The 16,817-nt window shown below is 41.2% G+C and overlaps 1 protein-coding gene across 2 annotated transcripts in view; it reads right to left on the reverse strand.

The window, feature by feature from the left end:
- Nucleotides 1-13,356: 13,356 nt before the first annotated feature.
- usp14 (ubiquitin specific peptidase 14 (tRNA-guanine transglycosylase)) overlaps nucleotides 13,357-16,817 on the reverse strand; it is a 48,431-nt gene continuing 44,970 nt past the window's right edge. For both annotated transcript variants that reach the window (XM_041190002.1, XM_041190001.1), the window contains one exon: nucleotides 13,357-13,773. In XM_041190002.1, coding sequence (XP_041045936.1) covers nucleotides 13,622-13,773 — 152 coding nt within the window. In that variant the 3' untranslated portion in view covers nucleotides 13,357-13,621. The remainder of the gene's footprint in view (nucleotides 13,774-16,817) is intronic.

Raw genomic sequence — 16,817 nt, forward strand, 5'->3', positions numbered from 1 at the left:
GTCGGTAGCTAGGACTTTGGAATGGGGATTGAAGACAATGGCTTCAGTCTTCCCAATATTTCATTGGAGGAACTTTCTCCTCATCCAGTACTGGATATTGGATAAGCAGGCTAATAACAATAGTGGAGAAGTCAAGATAAACCAGTGTTTATTGGTGCCAGTCCCCAACCTGGAATAATGGGAAGGGTTAGCAGCAGGAAGGGCATCCAGCTGTAGAAGTCCCCGCCAGATCCAAAAGATGATGGTTGATAAGAAGGAGTGATCAACCATCATTATGGCGAGCCCCATGTAACATGGGAATAGCCAAAAGAGAAAGAAAAGAAGCAGAGGAATCAAGAGAGGTGGCGGTGAGGTAGAATTAGGTGTCATCATGCATATGAAAATTAATGTTGTGCTTTTGGGTACTGTCGCTGAGGGGTCATGTTGATGAGAAATGGGATGGGGGGACAATAGAATTAACAGTCCATGAGCAGGAAAAGCCATGGCAAATGATATTCTAGCCAAAATTATGTAAAAATGGAAACAAACAAGTGCAACGGTAGAAGGATGTTGGAGGAGGATGGTGTGGTCAACTATGTCAAAGGCTGCACACAGGTCGAGAAGGACAAGGAGGGATAGTGTCATGAGGAGATTAATGTCCATAACGTTATTGGAAAGTATTTTTAAATTGGAATTGCAGTAAGGTCTGTGTCTATGTGCATGTCTGTGTGTGGCTTAATTGGATTAAAGCCAGCTGGTCTGGGTGCTTTGATGTATAGAAGTTTGAGATGTTAATTAAATAAACATAAGGAGTAAAAGTTAAAGTACAATTTGCATTTGTTGAATAAACCATTTAAGAGAATGGGTAAAATCTTGCACCCAGCTGGGAGTTGCCAAGCAATGTGTTTATATTACTAATAAAATTGATGGAGTGAAAGGATTATTGGTAGGAGAGGTAAAATGAAAAGCCTAGGATACAATGAAAAATTTACATTCAAAGGGAAAGCTAGGTATAAACAGAAAGGAGTTTTGTGTGTGCAGGTCAGAGGCATTTAAGATCCAATCAGCCTGTAAGCCTAGGACTATGTCTGCAAAGGAACCAAATTGAAAAGAACTTTATTTTGAATTCATAAGGTCAAATGTGCTTTGCCTGGTGTCTGTTTAAAGTCTGAGTTATTGTTGACTTGGTGAAGATTTACCTGAGAGTGATTAATTTGGGAATTTGTTTAAAAGTTATTATGGTAGTAATTTGTAGACATGTGTATGTGTTTAAATTTCTTGTTAAATTAATAAAAGTTTAATTTAGTTTTATATAAAAAAACCTCAAAGCTCGGAGGTTTTATTCCTGTATCAAACATACCAATTGAAAATATAGATCACGACAGTTGTTCAAGTATCCTCTGGGATTTAAACAACTCAGTGTTTACCAACTGCTGTGTCATAATAATAGTTTACTGTTGTTACAGTCGCATAGTCATAAATCAAGGCTATTTCCCCGAAGACCAGAGATTTTTCCTTATGTCCTAGCCAGCATTCTTTCCTCAACCAATACCAGATTACTTTTTATCCAGTCACTTGCTATTTATGGGAATTTGCTGTGCAGAACATGTTATTTACTTCGATAGTAACAACAAAGCCAAACATCATTTGTTGGTTTTGATTTGTTTTGGAATGGTTTGAGGATGTGCTACAGCATTGTGTCAGTGCAGGTTCCTTACTGCTCTAGTGGCTTATGAATTTTCACAATACTGCCTTACAGTAACACAATACAATTGATAGAAAATGCAGACAACTGGTCTAAATCCATGAACATGCAATACATTGAACTGATAAGAACAGTCTTCCCTCAGAGGGGTGGTGAATCTTTGGAATTCTCTACCCCAGAGGGCTGTGAAGGCTCGGTCAGTGAGTATACTCAAGACAGAGATTGATAGATTTCTAGATATTAAAAATATCAAGGGATATGGGGGCAGTGCGGAGAAATGGTGTTGAGGTAGAAGATCAGTCATGATCTCATTGAATGGCGGAGCAGGCTTGAGGGGCTGAATGGCCTACTCCTGCTCCTATTCCCTATGTTCCCACATTTTACCCTCTGTAAACCTGAGAATATCCAAAACTCTGCCCATGTCTTAACTCACCCTGTTTCACTGAGCTACATTGCTTAAATGGGATCCAGTGTCTTGATTTTAAAATTCTTGTTGTTTTCAAATTCCTCCATGGCCTTGTCTCTCCCAATCTCTGTAATATCCTTTGACCCCACATCCCTCCAACCTATCTGCACTCTTTGAAGTCTGACCTCTTGTGCATTCTCAATTATTATTGTTCCACCATCTTGCCTTCAGTTGCTTACACCTCAAGTTCAGGAATTCCCTCCTTGCACCTCACCGTCTCTCTACCTCATGCTCCCTCTTTTATTCAGTCCTTAAAACATATCTTTGACCAAGTTTTTAGTCATCTGACCCAATATCTCCTTATGTGGCTTGGTGTTACACTTTGATTTATATTGCTTCTGTGAAGCAACTAGAGAAATTTCATTTCTTTAAAGATGCAAAATAATTATGTTTTGTTGTTGTTGGACTTTAGATAAATGAGACAATCTCATTGAAACATACAAGATTCCGAAGGGGCTTGACAGGGTAGGCAATGAGATGTTTCACCTGACTACAGAATGTAGAACACAGGGTGGCAGTCTCAGGATAAAAGGAGTCAATCATTTTGGACTGAGATGAGTAGACATTTTTACACTCAAGGGGTTGTGAACTTTTGGAAATCTCTATTCCAGTAGGTTGTGAATGTCCAACAACGTGTAATTTAAGTCTGAGATAGAATTTTGGTCTCTCAAGGAATAAAGAGAAATGGGCAATAAGTAGGAAAGTGGAGATAAGGCAGATGATCACCCATGATGGTATTGAATAGTGGAACAGGCTCATGGAGCCTGATAGGCTACTCCTGCTCCTCCTGTTCTTAGATACGGGGGAATGTGAGGATGAACCTTTTTTGTGCAGCAAATAGCAGTGACCTGGAACTCGCTCCCTGCAAGGGTAGTGAAAGTGGAGATGATCAATGATTTTAAAAGGAAATTGGATTTCACTTGAGGGAAATAAGCTTGCAGGGTTATGGGGATAGAGTGAGGTTGGGGAAATGGGATTGACTGGATTGGTCTACAGAGAGCCAACATGGACTCGATAGGCTGAATGACCTCCTTCTGTACCATAACGACTCTAATTCCACGACAACTGCTGCTCACTAACTGTTAATTTTTAAATTAAAAAAAAAAGGAAATTCTAAACAAGACCCTCTTTTTAGAAGGTATTGGAAATACATCTGACCAATTTGAATACCTGGTTTACTTGTCCAGCCTTTCATTTCAAAAAATGTTTAGCAATTCAAGGGGTACAAGGAAGTCTGGAAGAGAAATAGTGATGAGTGATTTGATATTTAGTGAAATAGGCAGGTGTTTCTGTGGCCACAGACGTGAGTCCAGGATGGCCTGTTGCCTCCCTGGTGCCAGGGTGAAAGATGTCACTGAATGGCTGCAGAGCATCTTGAGGTGGGAGGGTGTACAGGCAGAAGTCATGGTCCACACTGGTACCAATGACATAGGTAGAAAGAGGGATGTGGTCCTGCAGTCTGTATTTAGCTAGGTAGAAAATTAGCAAGCAGGACCTCAAAAGCAGTAGTCTCTGGATTACTCCCAGTGCCATGAATACATGAGCACAGAAATAGGAGGATAAGACAGGTGAAAGCGTGGCTGGAAAGATGGTGCAGGATGGAGAGCTTTAGATTCTTGGAACATTGGAATCGGCTCTCGGGCAGGAGACCTGCACAAGCCAGACAGGTTGCACCTGAACAGAGCCTGTACTGAGTTCCTTGCAGGGTATTTTGCTAGTGTTGTTGGGGAAATTTTAAATTAACTCAGTAGATAATATTAGAGAGGGATACCAAAATGCACAGAATACTGAGAGAGATTGCACTAGAGTAGAGAATGTTAATAGGTGGGGTCAGACTAAATCAGGGTTACTGTCCATGTATGTGAATGCATGGAGCGTGATAAATAAGATTGGTGAGTTACAAGCATAGATTGCCATGTGGAAATGTGATGTTGTGGCAATAACAGAAACCTAGCTCAAAGAAGAGCAGGACTGGGTATTAATACCCCTGGATACAAGGGGTTCAGGAAAGGAAGAAAATGGGGAAGGGTGATGGTATTGATAAAGGAGAGCATTGCAGTGCTGGAGAAAGAGAACGTTCCATAGGGGTCAAGGACAGAATCTATTTGGCTAGAACTCAGGAACAAAAAAGGTGGCAATTACATTGTTTGGTGTAGCTTTTAGGCCACAAACTAGTAGGAAGGATGTAGAGGGGCAAATTTGCAAATAAATTAGAGAGAGGTGCAAAAAATATTGCATACTTATAATGGGAAGACTTCAATTATTCCAATATACACCTGAATAGTATTAGTGCAAAGGACAGAGAGAGGAAAGAGTTCCTAGAGTCTATTCACGAACGTTTTCTTCAGCAGTATGTTTCCAGTTCAACGAACAAGGAGACACTGCTACACCTGATTCTTGAAAATGGGGTAGGCGAACATTTAGTGATCATTGTATCATACATTTTAGGCTGGCTATGAAAAAGGACAAAGAACAGCCCAGAGCTCCCAGGATGAAAAAGGAGATAGTAAGTAGGATAAAGAAGAAAATGTGTGCTTATGATGGGAGTCAGGTAAAAAATACAATTGAAAACCAAGCTGGATATAAAAGGGGAGGAGAAGAAGAAAATAAGAGAAGCATAGAGGGAGTATGAAAAGGGGCTGGCAGCTAACATATAATAATCCCATAGTCTTTTATAGACACATAAATAGTAAAAGGTGTAGGGCTGATTAGGCACCAAAAAGTGGATTTGCACATGGTGGTAGAGGGCATAGCTGAGGTACTAAATTAATACTTTGCATCTGTCTTTATAAAGGAAAATGATGCTACCCAGGCCATGGTAAAAGATGAGGTAATTCAGACACTAGAAGGGTTTAAAATTGAAAATGAGGTGGTATTGGATAGGTTATGTGCTTAAAGTTGATAAGGCTGGAGGGTAAAGGGACCGGGTGAGATGCATCCAAGGATACTGAGCAAAGTGAAAATGGAAATTGCAGATACACTGTACATAATCTTTCAGTCTTCCTTCGATTCAGGGGTGGTCCTGAAGGACTGGAGAATTGCAAACGTTACACCTTTGTTCAAAAAAGGGTGTAAAGATAAGCCCAGCAATGACAGGCCAGTCAGTTTAACTTCGGTGGTGGGGAAACTTCTAGAAATAATAATTCAGAACCAAATTAATAGTCACATTGAAAAATGTGGGTTAATTAAGGAAAGCCAGCATGGATTTCTTAATGGCAAATCATGTTTAACTAACTTGCTGGATTTTTTTTTGAGAGGGTTGATGAGAGCAATGCTGTTAATGTGGTGTACATGGGCCTCCATAAGGTATTTGATACAGTGCCACACAATAGACTTGAGTAAAGTTATAGCTCATGGAATGAATGGGGCAGTAGCAACATGGATACCAAATCAACTGAGTAAGGAGAATCAGAACAGTAGTTAATGGATGTTTCTCATGCTGGGGAAAAGTTTGTAGTGGAGATCCCCAGGGGTTGCTGTTGGGTTCTTGCTTTTCCTGATATATATTAGCAATCTAGACCTTGGCATGCAGGGCACAGTTTCAAAGTTTGTGGATGATACAAAACTTGGAAGCATTACAAACTGTAAGGAGGATAGTGGAGAACTTCAAAGGGACATAGACAAGTTGGTGGAGTTGGCAGGCAGATGGCAAATGAAGTCCAATGCAGAAAAACGTGAAGTGATTCATTTTAGTTGGAGGAACATGGAGAGACAAAATAAAGGGTACAACTCTAAAGGGGGTGTGCAGGATCAGAGGGACCTGCTTTTAAATCTCCATAAATCATTGAAGGTGGCAGGACAGGTTAAGAGAGCAGTTAATAAAGCCAATGGTATCTTGGGCTTTATAATTACGGGCAGAGAGTACAAGAGCAAGGAGATTATGTTGAATTTGTATAAATCAATAGTTCAGCTTCAGATAGACTATTGCACTGCACTTTAAGAAGGATGTGAAGCCATTAGAGAGGGTTCAGGCAAGATTAATGAGAATGAATCCAGGGATGAAGAACATCAATTATGAAGATAGATTGGAGAAGTTGGGTTTGTTTTCCTTGTAGGGAAGGTTGTGAGGAGATTTGATAGAGGCATTCAAAATTGTGAGGGGTTTAGGCAGAGTAGATAGGGACAAACTGTCCCCACTCATGGAAGGATTGATCTTGAGAGGGCACAGATTTAAGTAATTAGTAAAATCAATAGGAGGAGAAACTTTCTTGTGCAGCCTGAGAGTGTGGTGGAGGTGGGTTCAATTGAAGCATTCAGAGGGGAATTAGACTTATCTGAAAGGGAAGAATGTACAGGATTACAGGGAGAAGGCAGGGGAATGGTACTAGGTGAGTTGGTGCAGACAAAATGAGCCAAATGGCCTCCTTCTGCATCATAACAATTCTATGATTCTGTGAATCCAGTGATGCTTTTCTTATTTGACTATCTTTTGTCCTGCAATTTAACCTTCAAACATACATGGATTATTGCTGCCAGGGGAAAAATAATCCTTGTTCTTTTTAAGGCGGCACATCAATTTCAAACTTTGTCTCTGCTCTGTTCCATGTATTCTACATAATGGAAGAAGGCCAAGATACGCACACCAAATTCAATACGATCATGGCTGATCTACCTCAATATTGCTTTCCCACTCTAGACCCATATCCCTTAGTTTTCTTATTGTCCAAAAATCTATTGCTCTCAGTCTTGAATATGCTCAGCAATTCTGAACTGCAATTTTAGTTTTACTCCTGCCGACAGCAATGGACTATTGTTAACGCACAGCAGACAGGTCAGTTTTATTATTTACTGCTCTCTCTTTAAGGGAAACCAATGTGGTTTGTAACCATGGTGAGATCTTACTGTATGGAAATTGGCTGACAGAGTTATATCCATCAAGTGACCACAGTCAAAAGTAATTCAAAGTGCTTTGAAGTGAAAGTGCTTTGGATATCCTGAAGATATAAATATGCGATATATATATATATATATACTATTCCACCCTGAAGCAAATTTCAATTTATCTTCTCTCTGTCCTCAGTTTAAATTCCTTTGTTCCCAGGTCAGTCATGTTCATGTGACTGTCTCTAACTGGGTGAATGCTGTGTCTGCTGTGCCAAGCACAAGGCCATTTCTCCCATCATCTGGTCCTATTTTCTTGTTTTTATCCTGGCCATACCACCTTTCCTCTCCTTTTCTCCAGAATCGTGTTTTCTTCTGTTCCTTTTTCTGCCCACCATTGTTATTCACCTTTGGTTCATTTCAGCAGTGGCTCCAAGTTCGAACGCTTCCTAGAAATGTTCCTGAGAGATATGTTGCTGAAGTTCTTTGTCTTGCAGTCATCAGGACAAACACAAGAATGCCAAATTTCAATGATCACAATAATTTATACTACAGGAGAAATAGGTGCTGATTGGTTGGCAAGTCGATGCTGATTGACTGAGGTATTGCCATGGAGAAAGCAAGGAACTATAGGCTTTAACATATTCCTTTTGTTTGCAGAGAATGGTCCGTGTGCATGAATGCATGTCACTTCCACCGAATGTAAATGAGCAATGTTATAAGCTCAACTGATTATCGTAGATTGGTTGTTAGTGGAGCTATTAGCACATTCAGGATTGTTCTGAACATGCTGCTCAATCGCGGAATCACATCTAATAGTGGGCTTTTGTTTTGGGTTTTGTATGCACGGTCTGGTCGAGTATGATCTGTACTTTATTATAAAGAACCAAAGGAATATGCCACTTGATTTGATCAGCCAATCATTGGGATAAATTGGTCTACCTACCTGGTATTGCAATTCATACATGACATTGCTTAATTGTGTGATAGCAGGCCTACATGCAACACTGGCACTCCCAGCTCAACAACGCAAATGGCCCCATTCTCTTTCAAGGAAGTACTTGGTCTTGCATGCTATTTAGATATCGCTCCAACCCTTTTCATATTTACACCAATGGCCCTGGAGCCTGATGGGGGGATGGTGGCATAGTGGTTATGACACTGGGCTAGGGCATGCCTTCTTAGTACAGTAAGCAGTCCATCAGTTTCAAGCTGAAGGTCCTGAGTTCATCCTCAGAGGCACATTTTTTGAGGGAGGTGGTGGCGCAATGGTACCACTGGATGAGAATTCCAGAGGCCCAAACTAATGTTGTAGGGACATGGGTTAAAACCCCAGCAGCTAGTGGAATTTAAATTCAATAAATCTGGAATTAAAAAGCTAGTCTCGGTAATAGTGCCAAGAAACTATTGTCAATTGTTGTAAAAATCCATCTGACTCTCTAATGTCCTTTAGGAAAGGAAATCTGCAGTTGTTATTTGATCTGGCCTACATGTGATTCTAGATCCCATAGCAAGGTAGTTGACTCTTAAATGCCTCTGAAACAGCTTAGCAAGTCATTCAGTTGTATCTAACCACTAAGAAACATAAAAGGAATGAAACCGGGCGGACCATTGGGCCACAGGACCCTAAATGACAATGATACACCCAGACCTATTGTCCCTGCAAAGTCCTCCTTACTGACATCTGGCGGCTTGTGTCAACCTGACATAATCATACTTATGGAATCATACCTTACAATGTCCCAGACAACACCATCACCATCTCTGGTATGTCCCACTGGCAGGACAGACATACCAGAGGTGGTGGCACAGTGGTATACAGTCAGGAGGGAGTTGGCCTTGATTCTGGACCCCATAAGGTCAAACATGAATTAGTACTCCTCCATGTTGACCAGCAATTGGAAGAAGCACCAAGGGTGGAAAAGGCACATAATGTAATCTGGGTGGGGGACTTCAATGTCCACCTCAAGGAGTGGCTCACTAGCACCACCACTGATGGAGCTGCTAAGTCTTAAAGGACATAACTGCTAGATTGGGTTGTGATGAGGGAGCCAACAAGAGGTATAAACCTACTTGATCTCATCCTCACCAGTCCACCTGTTGCAGATGCATTAGTAGGAGTAACCAACGCACAGTGCTTGTGGGGGCATCCAACAAATGTGATGAATTTTGGACAGATCTAGCAACTCTAAACTGGGCATACGTGGAGCACTTTGGGTCATCAGCAGCAGAATTATATATACCCACAATCTGTGACCCTATGGCTCAGTATCTCCCCCACTCTACCATTACACCAGAGGCTTCTTCAGAAGAGTCTGACATACGGACTTGAAAAGTTAACTGTTTCTCTCTCCACAGATGCTGCCAGGCCTGCTGAGTTTTTCCAGCATTTTCTGTTTTTATTTCAGATTTCCAGCATCCACAGTATTTTGCTTTAATTTAAGACAGAAATCAAACCTGCTTCAATGAAAAGTTCAGGAGGGAATGCCAGGAACAGCATCAGGCATACCTAAAAATGAGGTGTCAACCTGGTGAAGCTAACACGCAGCACTACTTGAATGCCAAACAGCAGAAGCAGCATGCGATAGGCAGAGCTAAGCAATCTCACACCCAACGGATAAGATCTAAGCTCTGCAGTCCTGCCACATCCAGTCGTGAATGGTGGTGGACAATTAAACAACTCACCATAGGAGGTGGCGCCATAAAAATATCCCCATCCTCAATGATGGAGGAGCCCAGCACATAAGTGCAAAGATAAGGCTAAAGTATTTGCAATAATCTTCAGCCAGAAGTGCCGAGAAGATGATCCATCTCGGCCTCCTCCTGAGGTCCCCATCATTACAGATGCCAGTCTTCAGCCAATTCAATTCGCCAATATCAAGAAATGGCTAAAGACACTGGATACTGTAAAGGCTATGAGCCCTGACAACATTCCAGCAACAAAACTGAAGACTTTTGCTCCAGAACCAGCCGCACCCCTAGCCAAGCTGCTCCAGTACAGCTACAACACTGGCATCTACTCACCAATGTGGAAAAATTCCCAGGCATGAAGGACAAACCCAATCCAGCCAATTACTGCCCCATCTATCTGCTCTCAGTGATTGAAGGGTTTGATGACAGTTCTATCAAGTGGCACTTACTCAGCAACAACCTGCTCACCAATGGTCAGTTTGGGTACTACCAGGGCCCTCTCTGCTCCAGATCTGGTTACAGCCTTGGTCCAAACATGGGCAAAAGAGCTGAACTCAAGAGGGAGAGATGTGAGTGACTTCCCTTGACATCAAGTCAGCATTTGACTAAGTATGGCATCAAGGAGCTCTAGTAAAACTGGAGTCAATGGGAATTGGGGAAACATCCTCCACTGCTTGGAGTCATAGCTAGCACAGAGTAAAGTAGTCGTGGCTGATGGAAGTCAGTTATCTTAATCCCAGGACATCACTGCAAGTGTTACTCAGGGTAGTGTCCTAGGCCCAACCATCTTCAGCTGCTTCATCAATGACCTCCTGTCCATCATATGGTCAGAAGTGGGGAGGCTCACCAATGACTGCACAATGTTCAGTACCATTTGTGACTCCTCAGATACTGAAGCAGTCCATGCCAATATCCAGAAAGACCTGGACAACATTCAAGCTTGGGCTGAGAAGTGGCAAGTAACATTCATGCCATTCATACCCTCACCCCTCCCCAACCCACCGTTTTCCCTCACCCACTTACTCACCATCCTGCTCCCTTACATCCATTCCATCTCTCCTATTAAAAGTGGCTTTGGGACTTCGCTGGCTGGACCAGCATTTATTGCCTCGAGGTGGTGGCGAGCTGCCTTCATGAACTGCTACAGTCCATGTGGTGTAGGTACACCCACAGTGTTGTTAGGAAGGGCGGTCCAGGATTTTGACTCAGTGACAGTGAAGGAACGACGATATATTTCCAAGTCAGGATGGTGAGTGATTTGGAGGGACCTTCCAGGTGGTGGTGTTCCCATCTATCTGCTGGCTTTGTCCTTCTAGTTGGTAGTGGTTGTGGGTTTGGAAGGTGTTAAAGGAGCCTTGATGAATTCCTGCAGTGCATCTTGTAGATGGTACAGTCTGCTGCTACCGTGCTTTGGTGATGGAAGGAGTGAATGTTTATGTGGTGCCAATCAAGAGGGCTGTATTTGTCCTGGATGATGTCAAGCTTCTTTAGTGTTGTGGGAGCTGCACTCATCCAGGCAAAGGGGGAATATTCCATCACACTCTTGACTTGTGCCTTGTAGATGGTGGACAGGTAGATGGCAGCATTGTAGCTGTACTAGAACAGCTTGGCTAGGGGCACGACAAGTTCTGGAGCACAAGTCTTCAGTACTATTGCTCGAATATTGTCAGGGCCCATAGCCTTTGCACTATCCAGTGCCTTCAGCCATTTCCTGATATCACATGGAGTGAATCAAATTGACTGAAGACTGGCATCTGTGATGCTGGGGATCTCCAGAGGAAGCAGAGATGGATCATCCACTCGGCCCTTCTGGTTGAAGAAGCCCCAGGTCCCAATTTAGGCAGGCAGCAGACTCACCACAATGGCCTAACATATTTAAATATACATCTTATGTTGTTGTTGGGATCCAAAAACCATTTTGCATTAATCAGCAATGCCACTGTTACTTTAACTCCACTACCCACCCTTGACACATCACAAGCAGTACAGGTGGGTGGTACGCATTTCCTGCTCTGCGTAACAGGATTCTCACTTGCGCTCTCGTACATTACTGAAAATGTTTGGCAAATAAAATAACTGAACCAAGTGCAAGTTAAGCTCGGAATCAATTTTTAAATTCCTGAAGTTGCTTGTCATCCTTCACAAAGCTTAATGGGGTACACAATGTTTTTTTTCTGAAAATGGGAATTATTTTGGCTATTTCTGGTTAGAGAAGGAAGTGAAACAGCAGCAAAGGCGGAAAGACTATATGGAACCGTAGCTACAGGAAGACAACAGGAGAAATCCTTACCCTTCCAACAAGAGGCGCACTTTCCAGAGATCTAGGTTACCACCTCCTCGTTGCTGTTGATGAAAATTATTGTAGAATTCAGCCTTTTGCCTCCAACTCCTTGTAGGCTGCAAACATCAGTATCATTCAATCTGCAGGTCATGTTTACATTAACCAGGCAAGCAATGTGGTTTCCTAAAGTAGATAATTTCATTTCCCCCATGAATAAAATGGAAACAGGATAGGATTCTGGAATTCATGCAGATTACAGGCTTCCCTCATGTCCATGGTGTTATTGATGTTGCCATGTGGACTTCTGATAAGTCCTTTGTCTTTGTGAATCACAAGGGCTTCCATTCCATTAATGTGCAAATGATTAATAACCAGCAGCACATCATGCACAGTGCCCACTTTTCTAGCTGCTGCCAAGATACATTTATCTTAGTCTTCCTATTCATTGCCACTGTACAAAGAGGGGCTGGCAGCTTGGAAATGTGTGTTTATACACAGGTAACAGTTAAGTGAATAATGGGGAAGGAAAGGGAAAATATCCACCATGTAGTCAGCCCATTTCCACCGCTGCCTGTCCTCCATCTGCTAATAATGATGTTGAATAGAATCCCAAGGTGAGCAGTATTTGGACTTGCACGGTTTCTAATCACCTTGTTGGGCAACCACTACTTTAGAAGGATAGGCTTTATAGTTTGTATGGCCTTCCTGATCTCTGACATAAAGTATAAGGAGTATTTTTTTCAAAGTTGAAATGAAAGTGCAATAAAGGGTAGAGGACAGCAGTCTGTCCCACTGGATTCCAGACTACACACCAACTATCGCAGAGTACAAGCAACCTGACCCAGCTCCTTTTCCAGACTGATATGAAGTAATTTCTATGCAATGCACAAGGCAGTGCTAACTGATTCCCCCTTCCTATGAGAAAACTTAAGGTCCCCAATTAAGCTCAGAAAATCCGCATTTTGGAGGAATTCAAATCCAACGTGGAGATATCAAATTATCAGGTGATGAAGAAACATATCAGCTGAATCAGAATCAGGTGATGAAGAATCATATACTTAGGTTCAGAGTTTCAGATTAGATTACTTTTCAACAATTCTTGTTCATATAAAGTTAAACCACAAAGTTTTAGTGAAACATGTAAGTTTATGAATTTACATTATACAACACAATGTGGTTTTGGGCAAACTGGTTTAGGCTGGAGCAGCAATATAATGGAAAAATATTAAAAACTTGGCATGTAGTTACAATGCAAAGTTTACATTGTACTTTCATTTTGCAATATGGATTAAAATAATTAAAGGAAACTCATTCAACACAGTATTAACTTTGTTTCTTTCGTGTACAGCATTCACCATTAACCACACGTGACTGAAAACCACATTTAACATAAAAAGGAACAAAACAGAAGAATAATGGATCACTTGCTTTTTTTTATTCCACATTGAGAAACGTCAGAATTAAGAATAGATCAAATCCACAGGTCTTCCTTGGCTAATGCCTGATTTGTTTTCAAAAGGTGTGGTAGGTGATGTGAAGCAGTTACCAGGGACACAGTTGAGGCAACACCTTCACTTTGCAGTCTTACTCAAGTAAGCTACAAGAAGTGAAGGCATCATTAAACAGTAATAGCCATGCAGGATAACAGAGATGAAGGTAGTTGTGCTCGACCGTGACATCATTGCGCAGTTTCATCTTCAATTAGTTCTAGTCTACGAGGCCCATACAGTAGAACATAGGCTATGTGCCAGTCACCACCACCAGACAACTTCAGAATATCTTCAGGTGCCACAACACTGACTTTATCATCGTCGAATTTGATCCACTCATCTAAAAATTAATTAAATGAAAATGAAAACTTCCACATTTAAGTACACATGACATACAAACCTTTGTTGCGATATACATTTGTGTTTAATCAGTGCTGATTTTCTAAATTTACTTCAAAGCTGCTTGTTAGAATAAATTTGCAACAAGCAAGACTTTAAAAATTTGTGGCAACTCCGTAGCACACCTACACAAATTAAACAAGTACAGAGATACACAGACATAAAATCTTTCACGAATAAAAACAAACAGCAAAGCAAAGCCTGCCAAAGATATACATGGCATATGTCAATGCTGAATCTCCAACTGCTACTAGAGAGGAACTAAAGTTCCTTTCCAGTATTAGCTGGGAATTGCTTAAGTTATTGTGGACTAAAAAAAATTCCAGGGTTGTTGTTTCAGAGTGGGAAGGTCATGGGTTCGACATTGTGCTCTACTTCTTGGAAGTGATGTGATAGCTCCCTGCAAAGGAGAAGTGAGTGAGCAAGGGCAGAAAAAAAAAATGGGAATGCTGTGCCTGGACAGTGCCTCACCTTTCCAACAGCTAGCCAGTAGAGGTACTGATGCAAGATCTGGAAGCAAGATCTCAGAAAACATGCTCAGGTAAGCAGATGCTAGGATAAATTGTCAAGAGTCAATTTTCAATTGCACACAGTTTTGTGGCAATCGCATCCAATCAGCACATGGAGCCAGGAAATAGGTCCTCTGTATTAAACACTCATTTTCCAATTCAGTGTCAGTTTGTTTCTTCCCACATAAACTAGTACATGGATTTTCATGAATTCATACTCGCTATCTTGGAGAAGCATTTTATGGATTAGTTAAAATATTCCACAAATATTAATGATTTAAATAAATGTGGTTCTCCATATTGTGTTAAGCTTGCCAATGGCACAAAGTATATAGAAAGGAATGCAGATGGGTGTATAAAATTACAAATACTGATTGATTTCAACACAGGCTACCGTGAGCTCATCCATTTTGGATCAAACAAGGATAGTTCCGAGTGTTATTTAAATGGTGAAAAGCTAGGAGCAGTGGAGGTCGAAAAAGATTGAGGGGTCGATGTACAGAGATCATTTAAATGTAGTGACCAGGTACAAAAATTATCAAGAAGGCTAAAAGACTGTTAGCCTTTATAACTAGAGGGCTTGAATATGAAGGAGTGGAGGCTTTGCTACAGCTGTACAAAGCCATGGCTAGACCACATCTGGAGTACTAAGTACAGTTCTGAGCACTGCAACTTTGAAAGAATATATTGGCCTTGCACGGATTGAGAACTATGGCTCCAAGGATTAAATTACATAAATTAGGCTTGTATTCCCTGGAGTAATTTGATTTGATTGAGGCTTATAGGACTTTGAAACAAACTGTTAAAAGTAAAACATTTTCCCCTTGGTTGAAAACTTCTCTCCTGTAAAGCCCGACTCTGATTTTAAGGTTATGATACACTTCCTCAAACAAAAGGTGGGAGAGGTATGGAATACTCTCTGTCAAAATACTGTGGATGCTAATTCAATTCAGTTTCAAATCTGAACTAGATATACTTTTGCCAGCCAAGGGTAATAAGAGATCTGAAGCCAAGAGAGGGTTAAGATACAGATCAATCATGATCTCACTGAATTTTCAAGGGGCTGAATGACTTACTCTTGGTCCTATTCCAGTGGGCCAATCTGTAGCAAAACCTGCTCAGAATGCAGTGTTGATCCAGCCCTTCCAGTTACACAATGTGATATAACTGAGGAACAAGTTGGGATGGTGGGGCAGCAGGGAGATAAGCTGTACACTTAATTTTACATTCATAAGAGTTAAAGTAATCTAAAAACTTCCCTTTCTTAATCATCAGTTTTTTCTTCTCCTTCCTGAAGGTGCCGACTTACAGTCAAGTTTGGCTCCATAGGCACGGGTGTTTCTAGCACTGGGCTATTAATTATATACCTATATGGACAATAAACGGCTGAGGGATTTTCAACAATAAATAGATATTATAGCTGGGCAGATGCCCACACGTGCATACATACATGCTCACTTTCTAGCAGTCATCTGATAGGGATAAGGAGCAGAAACCAATTTTCCACCCTCCAGTTCTATTGTTGCATTCCTATCGTTGCTCTGGCTCAGATCAGCTGATCATGTAGCTGCTTTGCTTGATTCTGCTCATTGCCTTGCATGTTTGGAGCTAATTTTTACTTCACAAATCACCAAGAAAATACCTAACATCACAGTAATTCTGGGAACCCAATTCTTAGGTGTAGATAGCACTGTGGCAAAGCTGCAATCACTCTGGGTCTGGCAGAGTAAGCGATTGCATTCTGTTGCTTTTTTCCTCTTCCCCCAGTGGAAAATAAACTGCAATGTTGCAAAATTCTCAAGATTAAAGGTTGAAGTATTCATGGTGACATTTCTGCATTAGATGCACAAGGCTCAAGAACAATGTATAGTTTATAAATTTAAAAGTCTTTTCCAAAAAGAAATGTTCCCATTAACATTAAGACCATTTGATTGAAGCATCTTTCATCTCTTACCTGAACATACAGTGAAACCTGTAAATTACAGATCTTTAGGCACTGGCATGATGTCTTTCTTTGTGGGTGTTATTTTCTAGATGTACTGTATTTTTCTCAATCTTGAAGAATTAACTGAGATCATGATCAGCACCCAACTAATTTGCAATGCTAAAAGTCTCCCTCCCACACACTAGTGTTCAGCTCTGTTCATGTAACAGTTTTGAAATTTAAATTTCTATCTTGTTTCAAACCACTTTCACTGGAGCAGAGTGTAACTTCGGTTTCTCAGTTCTACTTAGCAACATTAGGGCAGTCACAGGACAAAAAGTGGAAAATATGATGACAGGTTGTTCTGGTATAGTGAAGCTTCCAAATGCAAGTCTAAGAATGGATTGAGAACATCTGGGAGGGAAAAGGCCACATTATGTGGAGGGGTAAAACTGGTTCAGTCGTGGGCCTGCAGGAAGACTGATAAACAATCCCGAGAGTCTCAGCTACCATGCTATAGAGCGGCAGACACACCCAAACCAGCCATTGACC

This window comes from Carcharodon carcharias, chromosome 6, assembly GCF_017639515.1.
Source record: "Carcharodon carcharias isolate sCarCar2 chromosome 6, sCarCar2.pri, whole genome shotgun sequence".
NCBI lineage: Eukaryota > Metazoa > Chordata > Chondrichthyes > Lamniformes > Lamnidae > Carcharodon > Carcharodon carcharias.